Raw genomic sequence first — 27,358 nt, forward strand, 5'->3', positions numbered from 1 at the left:
ATTATAGTCTTTACTGTCTGCAACTTGCGAACGTTTAGTATAATTTAAGTCTTATGGTGCACACTATAGAGATTATTTTAATTCTTTAATTGTATAGACAAAACTTCGAAATAAATTTATGTTCATTCTCATATAACAGTCAATTTCATTTAAAAAAAAATGAGACTTTAGTCATATCAGGACCTTTACAAAGGCCTCGTTACTTAATAATTACTAAAATAAGAGTGAGAAAGTAAAACAGAAATTACGATTAAAAAAAAATATATTTTATTTCGACAAATATATGAACGAGAGAGAGAGAAAAAAAAGAAATGCATTCGGCTATTATCATCCTCGAAGTAGTTTGACTGTTCTTTATATTTATAGAGGATGTATTTTTAAGTGGCTATTTGTAAACATATGGCGGTACAAAAGCGGAGTGATTAGGTACTTTAGCTCTTGCAACCGGTAAGACTTAACAGCTTTATGCCATGTTTTTAAGATAAACGTGAGGCCTATAATTGTGCATTGTAAAATTTACTTACGAAACGAAATTAACTAAAGATATGATAATGGATGAAGGTAATAATGGATTCTAATTTATCAACAGTTTTAAGTATTTTCCAAAATGCAGTTGATAATGATTGCTTTTGATGGAAAGCGATACTTTGCACCAAGTGATGGAAACATGTTATAATGTGCTCAGAAACGTGCAGGCCAGGAAGCCTTTGCAATAGGAATTGGAAAAAGAAATAAGCCAGAGAGAGAGAAATCGGTTTCAATTACAACGCGGTTCGCCGCATGATATTTAAAACTCATAATTATCCCATTAAAACATATTATAACAAGGTCGTAATCGTAATAACAATATTATTAATCCGAAAGCGTGTTGGTTGTATTTCGTACAAGCAGCAAAAGGAACTGTTTTTGTAAATCCTAAGACATTTCATGTACATAGGTACCGGAGAATGACATAGCCTATTTTTGATTTGTGTTTAATCATTTTAGAATATAAAATTTAACGCGAATGGAATAACGGCGCCCATTTTACATTTAAGATAACCTTATATGTAGATCTAGTTATTACATTTTGTCATATTGACATGAAATTGGCATTAATGATTAATTTTAATGAACGTCTTTAAGAATTTGAATTTGTGGCGTATTCTAATGGTCTCAATTATAGTTTCCAACTAGTGTTACTCTTAGGTAACTTTAATTAAGTTAAATGAGAAATTTCTAACAATAGTGTGTACATTTATTTTATGTGTTAACTCCACTTTTACAGAGATCGTTCCATTGTTGCGCTTTCGCCATTGGTGAATGTGACGTGACGTATTTCCGTAATTTGAGAAATTCATAGCTGCTTTAAAATATCTAACCGGCCATAAGAAAACATTAAAATTTAATTCCATCGCTCCGATTTTTGCAGAAGTTTTAAATATTTTTATTTTTTAACTTTTTATTGCTTAGATGGGTGGACGAGCTCACAGCCCACGTGGTGTTAAGTGGTTACTGGAGCCCATAGACATCTACGATGTAAATGCGCCACCCACCTTGAGATATGAGTTCTAACGTCTCAATAAAGTTACAACGGCTGCTCTGCCCTTCAAACCGAAACGCATTACTGCTTCACGGCAGAAATAGGCAGGGCGGTGGTACCTACACGTGCGGACTCACAAGAGATTCTACCATCAGTAAGTCCTTTTATAAGTAAATATGTATTTTTTGTCTTTGTCATAATTTTCACATTTTCGTTACGCTTTCGCAGGCAAAAATAGATGGAGCGAACGAATGGGCGTGTGATCGTTCTCCGTGTCACCGTTTCCGGGACCGTGGCGCAAGGATGTCGCAATATTTTAACTTTTTTGTGAAGTTAATATGGAACTATTGGCATTTAAACGAAACTTCAAGATAGAAATAAAATAAAAAACTCGTTTTTGATGTAACGTGTGTTGCTTCTAGTAAATAGTGTAGGTTTACATTACGATCAATTTCTTGAAAATCCCACAGTTCTTCGTATTTATAATTGTGTAAAAAAAACTTAAGGATCTAATTATTAAGCCGAATTACTGAGTGCACAATAATATTCATGTATCCGCTCACAACACACTTGAAACACAATTACATGACATTTGGCAACCGTAAATCATGAACAAGGAACGGAAGACGAAACAAGAGGGTTACAAGTATGTACTTGGCTCAGATAAAAAAATATTCAAAAATAGCAACTTCAAAAGAAAGATAAGCACGAGTAGATTTTATCCAGATTTATTTACAGCATATGGTTGCCGCAGTATTTTATTAAGTTGTCCTATTTTACGTGAAACCGTTAAAATTAGAAATGGACGTTCGTTTTTTTTTAAATTTGTTTTAAATAATTTTTGGTTTCGCTTTCAATTTTTTTTTATTAATATCTACTAATTTACTAATACTACTCTTTTGAGCTTTTGATATTGGTTTTATGAGCACTCATCCATTTTTTGTTTAGCTAGAAATAATAAAAAAGAATGATAACATAATTCGAAGAAGAAAAAAATGGCGTAAATATGACAAATTCAAAGACTAGTTGTTATTCGAGCACTACATAATAATAATTATATTATTTAATGACATAAAAACTGAACTGAAATTAAGTACCTACATAAAAACACGTTTTGACTTACATGCCGCTCAAAAGCCAATTTTCATTTTTGAAACTGGTCACACACTTAGTCGATAATAAATAAAAACGGACCGCCAGTAAATCATGCCTGTTACAAGTAAAAAAAAAACGAAAAAAAAACTGGTTGTGGCAAACACGTCCAAAACTGCAAAAATATAGCGATCAGCCTTGCTCATCGAGACTGTTACCCATTGACCTAACATAATGCTAAAAATACAGTTTAACAACTAAACTATACTTCGTTTTGAATACAAGCACAATTAAAAAAATGTAATAATCATTTATTTCATTTACATTACACCAAACGTAATAAATAGAGAAAAATAGATACAGATGAAGCTAATAATAACTATTCAAATATCAGCTTGGGGGTTTACAACATTGATCTGAAATATGATATATGCATTCATTTTGACACTAAAGTCAGTTTTACATAATTACTGATCCTTCAGCGTGTTTCATTCTTAGAGTATACCTATAGTATGTATACTCTAAGGTTTCATTTGTCAAAATGGAGCTGCACTCATTTAGCGCACAAGATCGAAGCAAAATCATCCCAAAGCTCATTAAAAAGTGGTTTATCTCAACTACACAAGAATGATTTTAGCATAAATTTTCATATTTCGCTATTGTTTAATTTAAATACGAGTTTTAAAAGCGTTTTGAGGACCCTGAGAACATTTTTTTACTAACAAGCGTTCGAACAATAATCGAATTTTGGTCATAATCATTGTTCCCATAAAAACTCAATTCATGTTATTTAATTTTATATTTTGTTCCGTTTTGTTATTTACCAAACTTTAAAGAGCCAACTTACTATTTCCAAAAAATAATTGATGATATTATAGTTCACCAATCTTATACCTTTAAACGAGCAATTCTTGTTTATATATAATCTGAATTTCGGAAACGGCTCCAACGATTTTCATAAAATTTAGTATACAGGGGATTTCGGGGGCGATAAATCGATCTAGCTACGATTTATTTTCAGAAAATGTTGTTTTATTCGTGTTTTCAATAATCAACTTTATGACTCTTCCCGACATTTATTAGCGAATAATAATACTATTTTTCTTAATTGAGGGCAACTAACCGCTTTAAAGACACAACAAGATGACGTTATAAAAAAAAAAAAACATCTAGTTGTTATAAAAAACAAAAAAACTTAAACTGTCTCTTGTCTTTGTCTATTTCTTGATGGATATTTACTACAAAAATAGCACTACGTGTTCTGTTTCAATGTGGCGTCCATGCGTAAATTGCAAGGCTTTCCAGAACCGGTCGAAACATGAGTAAGAAACCGCAATTTGCATCAGATCTCTCGATTCGTTACTTCTTTTGCATGAAACAAAATATTGCGCGAATATGAACCGAATTTTATTTCGTATTAAAATACTATAATAAAGAAAGATAAATATGTTACTTAATTAACTTAACTTTATTTATGACCATCTGTACCCGTCCGCTTCGCTGGGCATTTAAAATTAACATTATGATATCTCACCCCCACAAAGATTCTCATCATTAACGCCCCCGCAACTGGTGTAGGGAGTCCATCACTCACATAAATATTAGCCTATCCATTAAGTACGTGTATTTTCTACATGGATACCAAGTTTCAAGTCAATCGGATGCATGGTTCAGTAGTTATAACGGAACATCCGTAAAAACCACTAGATTTATATATTAGTATAGGTTGCTGGCCGCTTACGAACAGTTTGAAGATAAAAAAATGACCCAAAATAATAATAAAAGAGAACGCAATGTACAAAACGAATTTAAACTGAAATGTGTAATGTTTTATTTAAAATCCGTGAAGGTATTTTTGGCGTTAGCACGATAATTATTTGTTAATATTATTTTTCGTTTCGTAGCTCGTAATATTGTTAACTTACCTCTAACATCGCGCTGCAATGTCGCAGAAAGGGAACCACCAGCCAAACTCGCTTCCAGTAAGTTGATATTTTCGCGACAACGAGTCACGACCTCCGTCTGTGACACGAAAAAAAAATGTTGTTGCAAACAAAAAATGCGTTTAAAAACTACAAATTACAATTATGAAATCGAGAACGTCTCTATTCAACATCTCGAGCAAAAATCTGCATTAAAATTCACTTTCTCTTCCGTCATTCTTCTGCGTTTTCTTTTTCCAATTTCAAATAAAATCTATATTTAAGCATAATACAGGACCATGCAACATTCCTATTAAATAAGGAAGGAAGTTAAGCCAAACGTCATTAAGCCAAACACACATTAGAAAAGCAGAAATTGAACAGGCCCGAAATAAAAAGAAACTAAAATTTTTGAATTTCGTAAAACCCGTGTTCATACTATTTATGTCTAATAGTAATTCTGTATTATCTGTGCTTCGTGTGATTGTATCTTTGTTGAGAGAGTAGGGTGTTAATTGACTGAAACTCCATTTTAATTTTCAAAATTTAAACATTTATTTTTTTAAACAAGTTATACAAAGGTCGCTGTTAACATTATCTTTTATAAAAATAAAATCAATTAACAACCTGTCCCTATTCAACATAACATTATTTATTACATAAAGAAAGCCTTATAGTGAGATACTGCGGAGTTCAGTCGATTCACGTAGTTACAAAATAAATATGTTTTTCTATCAAAAAATCACAAATTACAACCAAATGTAAATAATTAACAAAGCTAGATAAACGTTACAACTATATATCACTGAATGACAAGAGCTTTGTATTCCTATGAGGTAAGTACACACCCAACTAATATTAATGTAATAATAATTTTATTATGAAATTAATCAATGCAATGGCGATTTTAAATTAGTACTATTTCCCCAAAGTTTAGAGTTAGGGCTTTCATCCTTCTCTAGTATCGAACGAAATCGTCAAATATGACGTCTGTCAATTTGACGTTTCATTTTTTCAATCGACTAACAAGACAGGTAACTGTGAATGATTCCTAACTGAAGCGTTCAGTAACCTTTACACTATTGTTTTATAAATTAGTAGTCTTAACCTTTGTTTGATTTAGCACCAAATTATCACCACCAGAGACGTAAGATATTGTAACAAAAAGAATTCCAGGCAGTTAGTATTCTACACAACACACAAACACACGACAGCGAAGGGGTTAGTGAAATGAAAAAAAAACAATCATTCAGAACTTTGATATTCTAAAGAACGAAACTGTTCACGGTTTGATTATAAAATTAAATAGAAATTTGTGAATTATTTTATCACTCTTAAGACCGTGATAGCGATGAAACAAACTATAATGTTAATTGTAAAGTTAGTATTTGCTGCGATGGTCACACTAAATCTTAATTCATTTATTAAGTCTATATTTATAAATGCCTACAATTTACATTTTGTACACAATAAGTTGAGCAACGGTCATGCGAATGCATCTCGTTTCTCTGAATATTTTTGTAGACGCATTCGCACGTGTGAGCTTACAAAAGTCATTAGGCAATCTCCGATCGGTACCGACCGGACTAGGCTTGCTGACACAAACGACGCACAGACCCTCCACTTTCAATCACCTACAACGTAAGTAACATCCGCGTGTCTGACGATCGCAGCGTGTTTAATCCATATACTTACACATAGAATAATTATTACGACACAAGCCCAAGCCATATCGTCTTCTCGCATTAAAACTGTATAATCTCAAAACTTACTAATTTTACTGGAGAGTGTTTTAAAGGTTTAACATGTGATATTTTGAATATTAATCATTTTTGCAACATTATTTTTTAATTTTTTACTAGTTACATTATCTGTCTTTTAAAGTAAGATAAAATTATGTACTAATTTAGTTAATAGTAGTAAAAAAAAGTAGACTTCTGTCTTTTAAAGTAAGATAAAATTATGTACTAATTTAGTTAATAGTAGTAAAAAAAAACTAGACTACGCTCTTTTGACAGTATTTATGAGAAAAATACTGGTGATACCAAATTTTTACGCATATTAACTCAATTTCGAATATTTTTGGAAATTGTACACTTTTAATGCGAAAAGACGATATTTCATTGCAAGTGAACGTAAACTATGATCAAGATCGAGAAGGCGGCTACGGCCAGACACAGGCGCGCCCTGAAGCACGCCGGGCGCCGCCCCTCGCAGTCCGGATAGCTAGTGCTGAAATCTGTATCGAATGGGGGCCTTACGTAGTCGAAGGCGCGCAGCAGGTCGGGCGAGGCCTCGTGCCGCTCCAGCAGCGCCTCGGCGGCGTCCAGCGCCGAGCTCGAGCGCCGCACCAGGGACCTCACTTCCTCCGCCTCCGACTCCGATTCGTCCGTCCACGTCCTTCGGCTGTGCTTCTTGGGACTCGACGACTCGTCCTCAGAGTCGATGCTCTCTGTGGATCGCCGCCTCAGTTCAGAAAGCGCGACCTTTTGCAGCTCCGCCTCCCCGTCTTTCTCGGTCCTCCGACGTCGGTTCAGCGAGTCCAGAATGTCCGGTCTGTTATTCACTTCGGTGTATTCGAGCGAGCTGTTCACCTCGTCGCTGGTTATGTTGGAGCTGTGACGTCGCCGACTGAGAGCCTGCACGTTGAGCAAGTCGAATTCTGGTGAGTGTTTCTTCCGTTCCATGTCCGATGGCTTCCGGCGCCGGACTCCGTCGTTGCTCTCTAGACTAGTGTTGTTCCTCGATCTCTCTAGGCTGTCGAGTAATGTTTTTTTGCGTTCAGCGCTGGACATCGACTTTTTGGGCTTTCTAGAAGGCGTTTCGACCGGGGAGGTTCTCGTGGGACGCTTGTGACGCGGTAAGCTTCTCTCCCTGGACATTTCGGAGGGAGGTCGCCTTCTACGAGTACCACTGGGGCTCTGATCGTGTTCTGGTTGTGCGGACAAGCTAGAGCAGCAGTCCGACTGTGAATCCAAAAAGGCTCGGTAGTCGTCACCGAACTCGAGCAACCGACGTGCGGCGTCAGAATCTGGGGCTTCGGAGTAAGGTTCAGAGTTGTATTTTTCCTGCGGACAATAGTAATAAAAGTTACGACGGAGTGAATAGAAATCAATTGTTTAAGAATTACATTACATGAGTATCGTTGCATACATTTAGCTGGGCCCGGATTTTACGACAAAACTAGATTATCTGACTTATTAAGTTAAAAAGATTATTGTAGTTCGATAATAGAAAATTACAGCACAGATGTTCAAATTGCAAAGATAATCCTTATTATTTTGTATATATGGACAAACAAACCCTTAGCTCATCTGGTGTGTAAGTGATTAGAGCTTATAAACATTTCAATGTGAATTCCGGCGCCCACCTTAAGACACAAAGTCTAAGTACGCGCTAACGACTGGCGCACCCTTCAAACGATAACGCTAGACTGTTTAGCGGCAGAAATAGGCGAACTTAGTAGAACTTAGAAGTAGTCGTTGTGGCTTAAAGGATAAGACGTCCGGTGCAATCGTATCGAGCGATGCAACGGTGTTCGAATCCCGCAGGCGGATACCAATTTTTCTAATATAAAATACGTACTTAAAAAATGTTCACGATTGACTTCCACGGTGAAGGAATAACATCGTGTAATAAAAATCAAACCCGCAAAATTATAATTTGCCTAATTATTACTGGTGGTAGGACCTCATGTGAGTCCGTACGGGTAGGTATTACCACCCTGCCTATTTCGGCCGTGAAATAATAATGCGTTTCGGTTTGAAGGGTGGGGCAGCCGTTGTAACTATACTGAGACCTTAGAACTTATATCTCAAGGTGGGTGGCGCATTTATGTTGTAGATCCACCCATCTAAGCAATAAAAATAAAAAAAAACTTAATTCACATTATGTATTCATTTTATCATTTACTCAGTTTAGGACTTAAGAGCCTAGACTCACTTGATAAAAGTCCCAGGCCTGCTCCGAGAACGAGCTGTGCTCTTCTGTTCCGGCCGTCACGCTTTTGTCCACGTCCGAATCTTTGTCCAAACTCAGATCCCAGAGCTGGTTCGGATCGCCGAGGCTTAGCGCCAAGAAGTTCCGTTCCCTTTCCAAGCTCCTCGCCAACCTCGGTCGGACCGTTCCGCCGGCCGGCCCGAGTTTGAATTCGGGTTTGGAGGTGTTTTCTGGATCGTTTTGTTCGTTCTGCTCCGGGATGGCACCGTCTTCGCGTGTCGATATGTGGGTCTTCTCGATGCTCTTGCGTAGGTTCGCCATCGCTGCCAGCTGTTGCTTTATCAGTTCCTCGTCGCTGTCGTTGCCCGACGTTGAGGTTGTGTCGAACCTGTGAACGATGTTACGAATGTCTTTAAGAACATGTTTTAGGGTTGCTATGATTGTATATCATAACGGTCTGCTGAGCTATTCTTGAGAAATGCAGATATGGTTTGGCTCGACACTTCGACATTCCCCTCATCCTTACATGGTAGAAGAAAAAAAATTACTTAACTGAGTAGTGGTAGAAGTACCGCCACATGTCAGAAAGCAATCATGCATACCAGTTTGAATGGTAGAGAGACTGCTCTATTGTTGTGTAACGATTGGTATTTGTACTTGGAGACTTCAAGTTGGCGGTATTGACGATATGATACTCGCATCTATAAGTATCCGCTTGTCGTCCAGTGCTATATATGCACAAAATCAGTGCTGTGCCAAAACCACACGTAAATAATACGGAACCGTTTACTTGGAATTACACATTTTTATTCATTGGATATATCACAGCCAACTTGGTGTTAATTGGTTACCAGAGACCACAGACATCTACAACGTAAATACCGCCACCTACCATAAGATATGAGCTCTAAGGTCTCAGTATAGTTACAACGGCTGCCCCACCCTTCAAACCGAAACGCATTATTGCTTCACACGGCAGAAACAGGCGGGGTGGTGGTACCTACCCGTGTGGACTCACAAGAGGTCCCACTACCAGTAAATCCCTTAAACAACAATAAACAACCGACCTGCTCTTTCTTGTAGCCGGGTCACTGGCGGCGCTCCTTTCATTTTTATCTTCTATTTCAGGGCTGAGCCTTCCGCAGAACGACAGGGACTTGACCAGCCTCTCCCTCCTGGAATGTTGCGGTGCGTTGTGGCGGCGGAGCTTGAAACGCTTGCGCCGTAACCAGCACTGTTTGTCGTTGGCTTCGACGCACGACGTGCAGGCTTCCGTCATTGTGTTCGTGCTTGATACGTGACCCTGAATGTTAAATTTTGTAAGTAATGAATATAATTAAAGAATTAGTCAAGTTTCAAAACTATATTACACATGAAAAGTGACTTGATTTGGTGTAAGTACTGTTATTATAGACTAGTGACCCACCTTCGCTTCGGGTACTGTAATATACTATATTATTGATTATTTATTTGAATCTAGTCCTGACAGTAACAGACACAATAAAGAAAGAACGTTACAAACAAATCTAATCATTCCTGTTCATATATTCACGGTTCACTTTTAAAATAAGCATTTCCATTATATTATGTACACGTGTAACTCCAATGGTTTTTGTGGCGCACGCCGGAATAGCTCGTAAATGGCAGATTTTTTCCTACTTACTTTTACACTTAGCGTTATATTTTGGGTACGTCACGCTATATCTTTATAAATAATAGCTTATGTGTTATTCTGGTGTGTAAGCTATATTATTGTAAAGTTTCATCAAAATCCATTCAGTAGTTTTTGCGTGAAAGAGTAACAAATATACATCCATACATTCTAACAAACTTTCGCGTTTATAATATTAGTAGGATAAAGAAGAACGTTGCAAAGCAAGCATCGTTTTTATTGTTCGAATTTTTAATTAACAATGAAAATGCAAGTTAGTGGAAGCGTTTATTACCTGTACAGTTGTAGAGCTGCCCCTTAATTTCGAGTTAGAGTTCGAAGGCGTGACTGTATGCGGGGAGGCTAGCGTGTTTAGCGCAGATTCCGATATGGACATGTTGTGTGTCATGTTCGGCGCGTCCGCCGCTGTCGGCGTGGCGGCTAGGGACGCGCCCGCACCGCTCAGTTGAGACAAACACGATACGGACCAAGGCCTAGTGCTGTTACCGGCGCGTTTCTTTCTTAATGTAACCTAGTACGAGTTTATTTTGTTAGACACAACGAATGTACATAATGTCTTTTCGCATTAAAAGCGTACAATTTCCAAAAATATTCGAAATTGAGTTAATATGCGGAATCATTTGGTATCACCGGTATTTTTCTCATAAATACTGTCAAAAGAGCGTAGTTTAGTTTTAGATTTTTTTTTTTTAATTTACCTATATTTTAACTGCTATTAACAAAATTAGTACATAATTTTATCTTACTTTAAAAGACAGATAATGTAACTGGTAAAAACTGAAAAATAATTGTTGCAAAGATGATTAATATTAAAAATATCATATGCTAAAACCTTTAAAACACTCTCCTGTAAAATTTAGTAAGTTTTGAGATTAGACAGCTTTAATGCGAGAAGATGATATGACATAATAATATTAGGAACAAATAATGGCTATGAACGGGTTGCTTGAAGCTGATATGGATTATTTACATAATGTTCACAAACTTCAACGTGGCGAAGTGAATTTTGAATTTGCTCTCAATAGTGACTTAAATCATAGACATTCATGAAAGAATGATTCTCAAGCACAGACATCGTATTAGTTAGTAAATCATACAAAATGATATGCTCGTATAACTTATTTTTTACTATTGACATACAAACAAGCGTAAATATTGGTACATTTTATATTTATTTGTAAACGTTCGTATGTTTTTAATACACACGTATTTTATTATATTTGAGTCGACTATTATCAAAGCCGGCAATGTGACTTTTGGACAATTATTGGTAAATCAGAAAAACGAATTATTGACTTTGTATTCCATTGGCAGTCACAAAACTCTTCTGAACGACATCTTAGATAAATAACAGGTTAAGTTAATACTTTATTTAATGCAGGTTTTGAACCGTATTCTTTGAAAGAGACGATTATATTCAAATCAATCTGTATTGACATATCAATAACATTTTTTTGTCCAAATGCACAGATTGCCACCTTTGATAATAGACGACTCATTTATGGCTTTACAGGATAAAGTCAGGCAAACTATTTGTACGAAATTAAATCTATCCATACAAACAATATCATTTTAATCGTTAAGGCCCTCTATTGTAATATACATTCTTGCTAATTCTAAATACCTATGATTTATGAGGTGTTTACTAATAAATGCGATAGATATGGATAAATTATTTGTCTTTGTGTACTCGACGTTACCTTGGCATGATGTGTTGGCGTTACTGTACAAGTGGAGGTGCTCATATCCATGGAGGAGTGTAGGTTCCGTTCTTCAGATGTGAGTGATGTGTCCACTTCGCTTTCCGTCGTGTATTCGCCAGACGCATCATAGCTTTCCGTGTTCTGAAATACAATATATTACAATTATGCATAACTTTACTAATGTTACTTTTACGATAATTAAAACTAATTTTACGAATTAATTTCAATTATTATTTTTGACGTCAGAAATATAATTTTCAGTTTTAGCCGCGGACGATTGTGTTAACTATGTACCGTTTTCAATAACAATATTTATTAACTTTATATTTAATTTGGCAGAGATAGAGCTAATAATATCTTAAGGTCTGGCAGTTTGTTTTTGAGTTTTCATCCCAGGTGTTTGATAATCGGAAATAATATGACAATAAAAACGCGAGATTAAACCGTAAAAGTAATTTTAATCATGTATATTCACGACTCGTGAAAACAGAATATTTAAAATGAGTTAGAGTGAGATATATCCATGTATTAACGATCGATAGATACACTTGAATATAGCTACTTCATTCATATAACTTCTGAATTAGTATTTGGAAAGTATTATAACAGTCAAATCAAATACTTTAAAGCGGTACATCAAACATGTTGTAAAAAGCTCCATGTAGAAAGTGCAAGTATAATTTTCGACAGGAAGTAAACATGACCTAAAATCAAAAGACGACTTTAACACTTTTCCATGTTTTTTTTCGCACCTATTGTGTTCATCGTTCGATATCACTACATTTCTAAAATGTTAAAAGAAAATTTTAATCCACTGCGCTATTTTTATACAACTTTATCACATGATCGATTAGAGATATAAAGTGTTAATGGCTTAATCGTCTTTACTTCTTATCTGCGTAACGTATTATGTCATTCCAAGTTACTTTCACGAATATTAGATAAACTTAATAATATCATTGAATAATTACCTGATTGTTTTCGTTCTTTCCATCCGGACTTTGATTCAGCCATTCCTTGATCCTGGACATTTTGTTCCTGCTAACATTTTTTCCGTCAGTTTCCAAGCTCAGTGGCTTGAAGTTCCTAATTCCCTTCTTCTTTGCCATAGCCTTTTTATGCACCATTTCTTCAGCCTGATTCACTAATCTCTCTATGTCTTTACATCTCGTATTTTCGACTCGCAGTAAATCAGGCGTCGATGATTCTAGTTTCAGTTTCGGGGATGCCGGTGTGTCTTTCTGACTGTCAACTGGCAGCTCACATTGTATTTCCACAGATGACGTCATCAAATCAGTTGAGTCTTCGTTGGCTATTTTAGCACCACCAACGTACGTCCATTCTTCTTCGGAAGATTCCTCTTGGCTTTTTTCGTCCGTTTCAATAACTTGTCTGTCAGAATCCGTATCGTGGTGTTTGAAGTAGAAGATTGCTAGATGTTTGGATTTTCGATCGGTCTGATTGAATTTCGACGTGTCTATTGGTTTCTTACGTTTAATCACTGTCGGTGGTGTTTTGAGTTTCTCCTCTATAATAACTGAGCTGTTTATATCGAGGCCTGCAATATAATGAATTGTTTTACTGTTTGCACTGATGTTTGTTTGTCGAAAGATATGTTAAACAATGAGAACGACAATTGTTTTACGTCACAAAACAACTTGGCGGGGAGAGTTGTGTTTTCTTTTGTTAGAAAACGGAAATTGTTTCAATTATTCACAGGTGACTGATTATTCAAGTTTCGATTTGTTTCGCGAGTGAAACTCTGTAGTCCGCTTTTTCATGAATGCTTAAAATCATTATTAATCTTTAGTATACGTTAAGTGAAGTATACCGTCAATTTTGTGCATGTGATCGTTTTTATTTGGTAAAGTATACGGAAATTGTTATGACAGTGATCTTTAATTAGTGAATGGCGGCAAAACTAATCAAGTAAATGAAGGTTATTCAATCAGCTAAGTCGCTGCCTATTGCTGACGAGACGTTTCAAATATCAACGAACTCTGGTATACCGTAAGAGAAGATACAAATCGAATTTTATATGGCAAAAATTGTGTAAAATGCACTGCCTATGAATGCAACAATTACAGGTAATAAAGATGAACTCTGTTTCGATGGTGGGTGGTGCAATGGTAACAGCAAGATAGCGGGATAATCTCAAACTATTTATGAAACCAATTTCCATAGGACAAGATCCAAAGAGCAAGACTCTCCGTAGACTTAAAGTTCAGATCTTTTTATAGTCGGGTTAAATAATTACACGAGGTCAAGCCATTTTTGAATCTGCCAAAACTAATTGAGAGCCACTGTCTTGGATTGAGTTACGTTTTAATAATTGATTAATTACTGGTGGTAGGACCTATTGTGAGTCCGGGCGGGTGGGTACCATCGCCTTGCCTATTTCTGCCGTGAAGCAGTAATGCGTTTCGGTTTGAAGGGTGGGGCAGCCATTGTAACTATACTGAGGCCTTAGAACTTATATCTCAAGGTGGGTGGCGCATTTACGTTGTAGATGTCTATGGGCTCCAGTAACCACTTAACATCAGGTGGGCTGTGAGCTCGTACAACAATCTAAGCAATAAAAAAAAAATTGACTTACCGTCAAGTTGGTCAACAGTGACAGGTACAGTCTGGTCAGTGGTTCTTACGTCCATGTCCTCAAACGAGCCGGGTACTCTCCTCTCGTCTGCCATGTTGCTTTGTTCCCTCATCAGTTCCGATTCGCAGTCAGATCCGAATCCCCTCCACGTATACGTCAGTACATATTCTTGTTCCTCCTGAAAAAAATATACACATGCAAAAGAGAAATGGATTTTTCGCAATTTATATGTATTGCATAAATGTACTAGCCACTCATCAAGTATTAAGTATTTGACGAAGCCGACAGACATCAGAACATGAATATTGCCCCTCATTTCGAGTCATGAAGTTGGAAGTTCCCAAACTGTATAGTACATATATCGGCTCTCCCGCCCTTCAAACTGAAATGCATTATGGCTTCGCGACATAAATATGCCTATTGATGGTAGTAACATATAAATAAACAAATAATAATATAATACTTTAACTAAAAGGAAAAATGCCCAGTTTTTATTTTCCCTGTTCGATATGATAAACACATTTTCGGGAATCATGTAACTAATGGTTTTACGCACAGGTAAGTCTGTTACTTAGCAACTACCCACTTATGCAAGGGTCCTTGAAATCTGTTATTGCCATGACAACAAACGAAGTAACGAAGAGATTTTTTTACCTCTGATGCTGACTGTCGACTGTCAGTAGAGTTTTCTCTGCAGCGAGCATTAACCGGAGTGCGTTGTCTACGTGGACTTCTCGGTATTCTTGGACTCCGCGGAGAGCTTTTTCGGCTGAGTCTCGGTTGTTTTAGGGCCGGTTCGTCATCACTGTCACTTACAGCTTCAATTGACGTTCCACCCTGTAAAGACGCATATTTATTAGTAAACAGGTATAATAAACAATATATTCACAAACATATTATTGGGAGAAGTTTTCGTAACGTAATTTTATCATAATTATGACGTTTTTCATAAATAACCGTTATTTTTACTATCATGAACTCCAGGGAGAATATATCAGGCTATTAGAAGTGATATCTTCGAAGGTAGTTAAAAAACTGCTTACATTTGTTGAAAAATTATTTAAGGTTTAAAGTAGTCACAGTAACTAGATATTTTTAATCTCCACCATTAAGCATAACTATTTAATTCACAAAGTTATTTTATTAACGAATCAAACAAAAAAACATTTTAAATTTACGGCACAATAAATGTCAGTTAAAACATCCCGGAGGACGTTATTTATATAAATTTTTAATAGTAAAATAGAAAATAGAATCTCCATAACTATCCAAATGTAAACTTTACTATTGTAGTGAATGTGGCCTGTAAGCTTATAAATCATAATAAATTTAATTCATACAAGTGCGGCCACGTGACCTAACCCTTCGCTTGCCGAGTCTTGGAGTGTGTGGATAAACGCGACGTCAATTTATGGTACACAGTTGTTAGTACTTGTGGGAATTGTGGAATATGCCGGTTTCGTGTCGAGGAAAAAGCATGATACGAAAATCAATCCGATACAATATTGTTATGTTGTGTAACATTTACAGGGTAGAAGATCTCAAAACCGGTGAAGGAATGAGGAAAAGCTTTTCTACGGCATTCCGATTCGGACTTGGGGAAATAAATAGAAAGTGATACATTTTGAAAACAAAGATCGCGATATCGAGATTTGATCAACGTTTAACTTACGAGCAAAAGATAAAATAAACCCTTTAAACGTGCACCTTTATTATAAGCTTTTGTTTCTTTTAATCATAGTCTCTATTTACACATAACACATGGTTATTTATTGATCATCAATACGTTAACGTACAAAAATGGGGCTAGATTCAATAAGCAATTCCTTTAACACGTTGCGCGGTTTTACGACTAGGGGACCTAATGTTATAATTCTGCACGGCACTTGGGGTCCTGGGTCATGTTTGCAAACAACCGCGGGTGGCTGATTAATCTATTGTGTGTATTTCGACGGAAATTGAGCAAAGCGATAAAATTTGTGAAGGGTTATGCGGTTAGAGAGAGTCAGCTCCTTCCAGCTCATTTGCTATTGTTTTTCATTGGGTATTGGTTGTAGGGCGCAAAGTGAATGGGCACGAGTAGGTGCCGACATTTTTCTTATTTCAGACGCGAAATAAATCTTTATTCCGTTTTGAAGGATGGGTCTGAGAATATACAGTATAATGCGGAGACTTTGACTTAATCATGGCCTTATTACTTTGAATCGTTGGAAAACTAGTACAGTAATGTATTACCTGAGTGTTAATCTTGGTCAGACAGGCCTCTAGGTGACACTGCCACTCGATGGCTCGGAGGTACAGGAGATGCCAGCGTCGTTCTAGGGCGCGGGCTGCGTCACCGCCGCGGCACAACCGCACCACTGAGCTGACTATACGTCCATGACATTCCACGTCGCGTTGTAATACCTGTGAACGAATAATATAGATTTAATGAACGTAAGTGTATTTCGATGATGTATGTAACATTTATCTATATATTAATACGCTAAGCAAAAACTTTGTATCCCTTTTTACGAAAATCACGCGGATGGAGGAGTATGAAATTTCCCACATTACTTCCATTATTATTTATTTCATTATTATTCATAAAATATACATTAAATCAATAAAAAACATTACACACACTACCATGTATTTGACACAACACATTCATATTATACTATTTGTTTATTGTCAATTGTCAAACTTTTGATAATGTTTAATGTCTGTGGTCAAATTGAGAATAGATTAATATTGTTTGTCTTTAATATTATTTATCTATGCGTGTAGTTTTGGGGAAATTTGTGATTATATTATAGAAGTATAAATAGTCTTTGACAATAGAACCATAATAATAACTTAAAATTTCAATTAATTATAGTCGAATTTCGACTACTGCGGGACCACTAGTACTTATAATATTTTGAATCCAGATTCTTTACACCCAAAAATACTAAATAATAATTGTACCATATGTCTGTATTGCGAATGAACTTAGTACAGTATAAAGTAACATCAATGAGGAACATGCGATTTTTTTATGCTTAAAAAAATGTTCTTAAGTCGAAGTTCTTAGTTCTGTGGTTACTACATTATTAGAAAATGGGACTCCCTATTCTATTGTTCGATCAGAAAATAAATTGAACGAAAGCACTACTGGCAATGTGTTGATTCCGCTATTTACATGACGATAAGATCGCACGAAGAATCCAATGAAAAAAATCTGTTTAAAATATTGAAAGTCATCAAGAACGCGGATCTTGTAACAACAACCAACAAACAAGATCGATTGAGCACGATAGGAAACGCGTTATGTAACAATGAACGTTAACTAAAGGAAATGCCGACCCTATGGCACGTTGTCACAAAAAAAATCGATTTTACACAATCGATTGTGGAGGCCAATAGAAGATCTAACCATTATATCCAACAATCGCCGTCGACACAAATTGTCAAAGCAGTTGAAAAAAAGAAAATTTCGAACTTCGAAAATCGAACACAAAGGGCGGACGTGTTTAGTTACTGCGAACGTTTTTATATATTTTTTTGCTATTGAAGGTTAGAGGCGTGCAGCTCACCGCTTTAGGCAATAACGCCGGAGCCAGAGCCAAGTCTGTCTGTGGCTTGCGGTGGCTTGTAGAAGTCACAATATGATCCCCGTCACCCACCCACCCTTAGTGATAAAGACGAAATGTCAAATAGATCGGCTTCAAACTGGAGACATTTCTTTCTGCTAAACATTGCTCTTGCTAAGGCTAGTGTTAACAAATTATCTCAGATTTAACTGTTTAGCTCAACTATCCGTCCGGGCATAGCTGGAATAGCCCGCTAAGGCTACCAGCGAATAGGTTGGGGGAAAAATCACGAGATTTGCGTCTCAATTGTATAAGTACAAAGACGGTCCCAATCCTTCAAACTGGCATGTATGACGGCTTCAAATCAAACTGGTAGAGCCTACCTTACAATACCACCTGCCACCTTACAAACATACAATACAGTCTGCCTTAGTAACGCCTTAGTAATTACGCAAAGTATATATTTGTGGCTTTGATTATTCTTCTTATTATACGATACTATTCCTTTACCGTGAAAGTAATTTAGACTTTAGAACTATTTTAAATAAAATCGAATTTAACAAAATGAAATACACGAGAAGCACTAGCTTTTAAATAAATAATAAAAAACGGTTCATCTTGAAAAAAGTCTGAAAGAAAGACTGAATTATAAAAATACACATAAAAATGCTCGAATTGAATCCTTTGTCCTTCTTTTGAATTAGGTTAAAAATCTGTTACGGGATTTGATCACCGGCATATTTGCAACACACGATATGAGAACAACGGGTACCATATCGGCGACGATGACTTTAAATGAAATAGAGTTATGTATCCAGAGACCAATGGTGAAAATAAATAAAAAAGTATTATTATATCAATCAATTAATCAAAAAAAAAATTATTTTTTTCAACATAAATCAAAGTACGTACTTGTTGAACGTCAAAAAGAACTACCGCCAATTCACAAAAACTAGCCTCCGTCCTGAGAAAAACTGGCAAGAAACTCAGCGGGCACGTCTGTTTTTTTTATATTAGATTTTTTTATAATTATTCATTTTTACAAGAGGATTACTAAAGATAATCCCTGTGGACGGACGCGGACGACTAGACTGATATGCATTTACTGTTACCATGATTTTTTTATTAATGAATCTAATTTCGGTTCAAATTTTTATAGAGTACATAGTATTGTCCATAAAATTCTTAAAAAAATTCAGAGGAGTCTAAAAGTTAGAAAATATTTATAACCATTTGGAAGTAATATAAATAGCAGATGATCGATAGATTGGCGGGCCGATGTTGGATATCGAAGCTTGTATGTATATGTACATATTTATAAACTTATCTTGAAACTGTCGTTAGCGAGATTCAGGAATCTGTCAAATATCTTGTGTTCTATCATAATAGAACATAAGCTATCGGTAACCGCTACAAACGTGCAAATCCTGAAAGGTGAGTTCTTCATTCACCACATACCCACATCATTGCCCCATAGTCTTTCTTAGCGCACGAGACTAACTACGAGCGTACAATAATCGTGGAATTAAAAAACTGTTCTGTCTTTATATATCTTCGTTCTACTATAGTATAAAATCCCACTCTATAATTACAACACATCATTACGGATCCTCCCGATCCAATAACGGTGCTTTTAGGTACCTCAAGCACCGGTCACCGTACTCGCCGAACTCGTCGCTTGCGACGAAGGGCCCGACGAGTAAATTTACTCATAGACACAGCCCACTGAGTTTCTCGCCGGATCTTCTTAGTGGGTCGCGTTTCCAATCTGGTGGTAGATTTTGCGAAGCACTGCTTTTGCTAGGGCCAGTGTTAGTAACACTTCGGTTTGAGCCCCGTGAGCTCACCTACATGTCAAAATAAGCTGAAATAGCCTCTCAAGGCTATCAGCATTGATAGGAAAAAAATATATTTAATAATTACACTTACATAGGTCAACATTGATTCCCGAGACAACAATGTAACCGAAAGACACTGTAATTTTTTTATTACAAAATAATTGCATACATTCCTCGTAGCATAAAAGCATAGTCACCCTACATTCGCATACCTGCATTCTCAAACACATCGATCTTGATACATCATACGAAATTAAATAACGCAATGACAGCTATAGATGAGATAGTTATGTATTATATGTATATTGACGAGTTCCGTATAGTGAAAGCACATTCGTTGGTGATCGATAACATTATTATTTTAATGACCATCTGAACAACTCATTGGAATTTCATGGTTAAATGGGAATTTAGTACAAGATTTGTGTTTGAAGGAAATTTTATAACGAGAAAGTCTTACCGAATAGGTAGATTTATGAATTTATTGGTGATTAGTGAAATGAGTTAATTATAATTAGTACGTGATAATCATTAGAAAAACGGTGGTAAAAGCGTAGCCCAATCACACTGACAGATTCCGTATAAATAGCTACTGTTAAAATTTCCGACATCTTAAATGTATTCAATGTTTTTGAAATCCTTTTTCACCATAAACTCGTATGTAGTTTAAAAGTTAAACTGACTAATTAGTAGCTTCAAAAGTAACTTAAATATAAGTTCTCTAAAATACATATATTATGTACTTGGAAATCTGCCAACGTATGTAAGAACTTGCTAATTAATTATACACTATTTGCGGATGTACACTTGATTTTTATCACTCTAATCAGGTTTCGTAATGTTGTTGTACAGCGGATTCCAAATATGTAATAAAGAATGCCAATTGTTTTCGACTCTAGAATGCTTATTAAATGTCGAAAACAATTTCGTGTTTTACGGGCACGGAATCCTGATAAAAACAACCGAATCATAGTTATTATCGAGAAAATATGCAAAACAATGTTTTTATTATTAATCGGAAACCAAAAACCGTTTGTCGCTTACACGTTCAACGATATCGCACACTGCACGATTAATATTTAACAAATCCCTTTTTTAACAGGCATTGTTTAAGCTGTAGTTGTATTGAAACTAACATAAACCTTTACACGACGCAACAAAATACACCCAGGGACAAATCTACATAATGACGATGAAGACAAAACAACCAGTCGCATACAAGTGATCTGAAAGAAGATGCGACTTTATGCGTCTTATACGCCTTCAGTATACGCGAGTCGTAGACCTAATTAAAACTACTTTTACGGTTTAATCTCGCGTCTTTTGTTGTAAATTCTTTCAGATGTTTCGATTACTATACAATTACTATACGATTACTATACAATCACTGGTGGTAGGACCTCTTGGGAGTCCGCACGGGTAGGTACCACCACCCCGCCTATTTCCGCCGTGAAGCAGTAATGCGTTTCGGTTCGAAGGGTGGGGTAGCCGTTGTAACTATACTGAGATCTTAGAACTTATATCTCGAGGTGGGTGGCGCATTTACGTTGTAGATGTCTACGGGCTCCAGTAACCACTTAACACCAGGTGGGCTGTGAGCTCGTCCATCCATCTAAGATAAAAAAGAAAAAAAACAATTTTCGTGGAGGCGACGTATTGGAAATAATATAATGACAATAAAAGACTCGTGAGTCAACCGAAAAAAAAACATCTATTTGTGGTTTTTATTCCGAGATATATGTACATGTATACGATGCTTGTAGTCAATAACATTAATGTTGCAATAAAATTTTATGCTTGAATAAAATTTCTATAAATTATTCAGATTCCCAAAGAGTAAACAGAAATCGAATTAATTGATAAAACATTTGGTTTATTACACCTTTATAATGGCCACTGCCACATGATCCAATCATTATGCATAATTACATCTGCATATGTTTCAATTTAAAAAAAAAAGAAATTGGATACAATCTGCTATAAATTGTATGAATGTTTATTTAGCACCTAATTTTGTTTTGGTATTTTTTTGTGGGCGGCTAATTATACATTTCCAAGTTTCTTGAGTTTTGAACGCAACGTGATTCTAATTACTTTTCGAAAAACCGGTTGAAGCTGGTTAACGTGAAGTTTGTTCTGATTTGCGTAAAATTTTATTATAGTCATAGTTATTTTAATTAAAAGGAAAAACACATTAATTGTAATTATTATACGAGTACCTATATGCAAACAGAAAACACATTTTTTACGGTCTTATTTTGTTGAAACTACGTCAATTACGCTTTAGTGTCACTAAATTGAAAAAATATACTCTCACAATGTAATGTTTTAAACCTATCTTATGTGTCTACTACATAGAAGCATCGTGATGTCTTCATTTACCGAGAGCTGTTGTTACCTTCAATTTGTAAGTAACACAAACGAGGCTTGTGGAAAGTATTAAGTGGTAGGCAGCGGCTTGGCTCTGCCCCTGGCATTGCTGAAGTCCATGGGCGACGGTAACCACTCACTATCTGTGCCTGCCTACAAGGGCAATAAATAAAAAATAAATAAAACTTCCAATATTCCTGCTATCCGTCAGCGTCAGTTTATTCCAAAGAGAATGTTTTCTCCTTGAATACAGGCTGACAACATTAGAATAATGTACGTCAATTGAAGATGACAGTTACCGCAAGTATATTATACTACTTTGGTACACGTCAACGTCTCTTTTACAGTTACAGTTTACAGTTCGAATGTCTTCGATTATGCTTACGCTAAATACCAAAAGGTTATTATAGTCAAGGCAGTCAATGCATTTATAGAAGGACGTCTGCGTGGCATTTACGTGGATCGATATCGTGATGTGTGATCGTGATGCATTTGTTACAGTACGTTTTTAACACCTTAGGTGTTATATACGGAAGTGCACAGATGAGGTTTTTTATTTATTTATTGCTTAGATGGGTGGACGAGCCCACAGCCTGCCCGGTGTTAAGTGGTTATTGGAGCCCATAGACATCTACAACGTAAATGCCGCCATCCACCTTGGGATATGAGTTCTAAGGTCTCAGTATAGTTACAACGGCTGCCCCACCCTTCAAACCGAAACGCATTACTGCTTCACAGCAGAAATAGAACAGGATAGTGGTACCCAACCACAACTCACAAGGGGTCCTACCACCAGTAAATAACAATTGATTCGCATTAACACGCTGTCGTATAACAGTCTAAGGCAAATGTAGTTTTGTTTTTGATACCGTAGTAGTCGCAATTATTTATTGTATAGACACAATTAATCTTCATATATGACCTGATCATATATTGGTTCCATAAAACGAATACAGTTTTACTTATTTAAATGAATTCCTTTTTGCCAAAGATTCTTATTTCAACACTTCTAGGGTTTTATTTTTCCTTGAATCAAATTTATGTATTGCCATTAATTAGAATATGGCTGACATTTTAGTCGAACATATAAAATAATAATATTATGTAATTTTACAAGATAATATTCCCGTTGTACCTAACCATAGAAACCTTGTATGTGAACAAATTTTTAAGATTTATTTATTTATTCCATTCAATACAAAGTCAGGCTTACAGTTTTCAACAAAACGCCTGACTCGTTAATACAAAAACATTATTGAACTTATTAAGTACTATTATAATATTATGCTAAAAATAAGCCCCTTACAAGCCCAACTCCACGTCCGGCTATAACATCTATATTACATTAGAAGAATTACAACTAATGTTCATTTAAAAAAATGTAATAAAGTGGATATAAATTTTGACAGTGTGCAATCCATAAAAACCTTTGTGCTTCATAAATTTATACTCGGCTCGTTTATGAGATCGTGCTTGTCCAATATAAGCGGTTGGAAGCGTGTTGAATCAGTTTTTTCTTGTCGATAACTTAACAATAACATTACGCAAGACGAGAGCTACTACTCAGTTTGGTGCGGTCACGATTGTTTGAAGAATTCAGGAAGAAACGATAACCTTTATATAGCGGTAATGGATTCATCTTGCATTAGATAAAATCTGATTCGTACAATGTATCAATTAATTATGGCGCCATATTTAGAGTTATGTATTTATATGAGAGTATTATTGCTAGAGAGTAATTAATATTGCTAAAATAAATATTGCTTATACTATAAATCGCCTACGTATAATAATGAGAAGGAACGTAAAATTAGCAATTTTCACTTTAGTTTCTTGCATACGCTGAAATTAAGACTTTTCCAGAATGTCATCATCTGTCTAATGGAGCTATGTAACTGTAGAACTACTCGTAGAATCATTAAACTAACTGCAAGTAATTCCTTTCCACTTACTGCAATTCTCAGTCTATTGAATTTGATACACTGAACGTCATAATATACAGGGTGTCCCAGTAAGAATGTATAATCCTGAAACACCTCATAGTAGAGCTATTGGGGACCCAAAATAAAATGTAAAATAAAATATTTCTTAGATAGTACCCAAATTAAAAATAAAGAAAAAATACCAAATTTCATGATTAAAATTTAAGTTCATATTAACTTGTATAAAAAATTAGACTAGCTACTCATACGATTTCCTACATATTCCTTAGTATAGTCCATGTAGAATATTATAACAAGAAAAAGTCTATGGATTTCATTTATTTGTAGCTGTTGTATATTCCAGAAACGCACAGCAATATGAAAAATATCAAATTTTTTTAAAATACGCAATTTACTGCCTGAGATTATTTTTTTTATTTTGTGTCCCCAATTCCTCAACTCTGAGGTGTTTCAGGATTATCCATTCTTTCTGGGACACCCTGTATACACTAAAGTGAGTCGTTCGATTGTTTTTCTTAAAACTACTTAAATGTTTCGAAATCTTTGGAATCTCCATTCGTTCTTCCATCATAAACAAAATACTGTAATTGACATTATTAATGCCTCGACGGTTGCGAATGCAGTAGAGCTTTACGGCTTAAATGTAATAATTTATATATATTTTTAAGGTTTATCTGTTTGTAAAGTGAATGTTTCTATACCGATCATACCGATTGTAATTAAATATTCATTTTTGGGAGCACTTTAAGAATTATTAATAGCAGACCTTAGAACTTATATATATCTCAAGGTGGGTGGCGCATTTATATTGTAGATGTCTATGGGCTCCAGTAACCACTTAACACCAGGTGGGCTGTGAGCTAGTCCACCCATCTAAGCAATAAAAAAAAAAAGAATATAATTAACGCATAATAAATATTTAAGTTTTTTTTTTTTTCAATTTTGAAACATTACTTTCGTGTCAGTACAGATAGATCTACCTACTGATCTGTATAACAACATTTCGGGGTATGAATGATCTCGTAGAGATCACCGGGGTCCGCAGTTTGAATACCGCCGATAATCTTGTGGCATGAAACTCAGGCTCAAATAAATATAGAATATATATAGAACAAATAATTATTTTATGACAGAAACTTGTTCCAAGCACGCACTTGTTAAGTAAACCATTTCTTCTATCTCAACTATAATAAATACCAGACAATTTATCAAATAGAATAAGGAAGGCATAATTTTTTTTTATCAAAATATCTTTTATACTGTATTAGTGAAATCTGGCCACACTTTACTTGGGCAGTCGTGAAAAAATACACGAAATACACCTATTTGTTGAATCAAGTTACGCGCGAGCCATCGTGTATGGTATTCTGCCAAAATTTAACTGGATGTGCCACCAATAATTGTCCGCGCGAAGTTTCATTGCATTCAGGAAAAATAGGGACAGTATATTTTGATCCTTATACCAATGCGTTGAGAAATGAAACTATCTCGAGAAACTAATGGTATCAAAAACATTGATTTCTTGAAACTACTCGCGCGCCACCTTTCGTATGTTGACAGTAATGATAGAAAATTTCCTTGGAGTGCTATCATCATCATTAATCTCATCACAATCGGACGAATAGTTAAGAAACGCATTAGGTGGGTGAACGAGCTCACAGCCCACCTGGTGTTAAGTGGTTACTGGAGCCCACAGACATCTACAACGTAAATGCGCCACCCACCTTGAAATATAAGTTCTAAGGTCTCAGTATAGTTACAACGGCTGCCCTGCCCTTCAAACCGAAATGCATTACTGCTTCACGGCAGAAATAGGCGAGGTGGTACCTACCCGTGTGATCTCACAAGAGGACTTACCACCAGTAGGATACCACGCATATAGGGAAAATATTTCATTTTTATTTTTAGGGACTATTTCGCGGTTGAGGAAACAATGAACAATCATAACAACATCAGACTTGATTAAGACAATGTGCCGTGCAAAGAATTAAAGTACTTTCGTAATCACACCGAATGTTGGGCCTAAAATCTGACGGGTCTTATCTATGTAATTGACAGCTGGCACTGATTACTTCTTTGTATAAAGCAATAATACACAAGTGTTGATCATTACTTTAGGCGGACAAGATAATTGGTGGCTTTCGTTATTTTAACAATCGCAATTAAGAGAAGGGCCGGACGGGTAACGTTTTCTAGAAGTTCGGCGGGCGAGGCTACGAAGTATGGCCGAGAAGTGGGTTCATATGTAAATATGGATCCATTAAACCCAAACCATATTATACTTATTGGTCTCATATAAAGGAAAGTAAGGGCATACAATATACAATACGGTGACGAACTTAATACCAAATTTTATGATAACAAGTTTAAAACCTAAATTCTAAGGATTATCTTTCAGTTGAAACGAATCTACTATAAGCTTTAGTTAGCAGTTAAGGCTGTGTCTGAGGGTTAATTTACTCGTCGAGCCCTTGCACGATGACCGGTGCTTGAGGTACCTAAAAGCACCGTTAGTGGATCGGGAGGATCCGAAATGACGTGTTTGGGGCGACGTTGACTACTTTCCATTCTTTCCGCAGGATCGGGAATGTAGTTACCGGCGGCCACGATGAGAGGGTTCTCGTGTCGTGCCGCTTTATCGAAGTGGAGCCAACTAATAATGGTAGTTATCAACATAAGCATTACAGAAGACTAATACTTTGAACTCGTGTGTTGGCAGACGTGACACCCGCAAATGTCTTTAGCAGAATTGTGTCTACCTACAGAGGTTGGCAATCTGATAACATTGACGGATTTCATCCCTCGAGCTTCAGTATAGTTTACACCTTCCCACGCAAAGTAAGGGCGCAAATTAAGTCCTCAAGTTGCGGAGAACGACCTGTTTTATTACAACCTTGTCAATTGCAATCACTACATAGTATAAAACAAAGTCGCTTTTTCTGTCCTTATATCCCTATGTATGCTTAAATCTTTAATTACGCAACGGATTTTGATGCGGTTTTTTTAGTAGATAGAGTAATTAAAGAGGAAGGCTTATATGTATAATAACATCCATTAAATAGTGGAGAAATCAATAATAAATTACAATTTCCGAAGCGAAGCGAGGCCGGGTCGCTAGTAACATACAAACATACAAATCAAAAGAACAAATGTCATAGAAATTGAATCTAAGCTTGAGACGTCAGCGATAATGGTGGTATTACGACT

The 27,358-nt window shown here is 36.0% G+C and overlaps 1 protein-coding gene across 9 annotated transcripts in view; it reads right to left on the reverse strand.

Moving 5' to 3' along the window:
• The window catches only part of klar (klarsicht), a 326,898-nt gene that overhangs the window by 25,841 nt on the left and 273,699 nt on the right, over positions 1-27,358 (reverse strand). For 6 of the 9 annotated variants that reach the window (XM_089728517.1, XM_089728516.1, XM_089728515.1 and 3 more), the window contains 10 exons: positions 16,682-16,852; positions 15,101-15,283; positions 14,447-14,624; positions 12,822-13,408; positions 11,848-11,991; positions 10,422-10,658; positions 9,543-9,778; positions 8,479-8,863; positions 6,798-7,604; positions 4,540-4,636 (listed from right to left, as the gene is read on the reverse strand). In XM_089728517.1, the coding sequence (XP_089584643.1) occupies positions 4,540-4,636; positions 6,798-7,604; positions 8,479-8,863; positions 9,543-9,778; positions 10,422-10,658; positions 11,848-11,991; positions 12,822-13,408; positions 14,447-14,624; positions 15,101-15,283; positions 16,682-16,852 (3,025 nt within the window). The remainder of the gene's footprint in view (positions 1-4,539; positions 4,637-6,797; positions 7,605-8,478; positions 8,864-9,542; positions 9,779-10,421; positions 10,659-11,847; positions 11,992-12,821; positions 13,409-14,446; positions 14,625-15,100; positions 15,284-16,681; positions 16,853-27,358) is intronic. The other 3 variants (XM_089728519.1, XM_089728518.1, XM_089728520.1) reach the window with 1 other exon arrangement.

The sequence above is a fragment of the Bombyx mandarina genome, chromosome 07, assembly GCF_030267445.1.
Source record: "Bombyx mandarina strain Sakado chromosome 07, ASM3026744v2".
Lineage (NCBI taxonomy): Eukaryota > Metazoa > Arthropoda > Insecta > Lepidoptera > Bombycidae > Bombyx > Bombyx mandarina.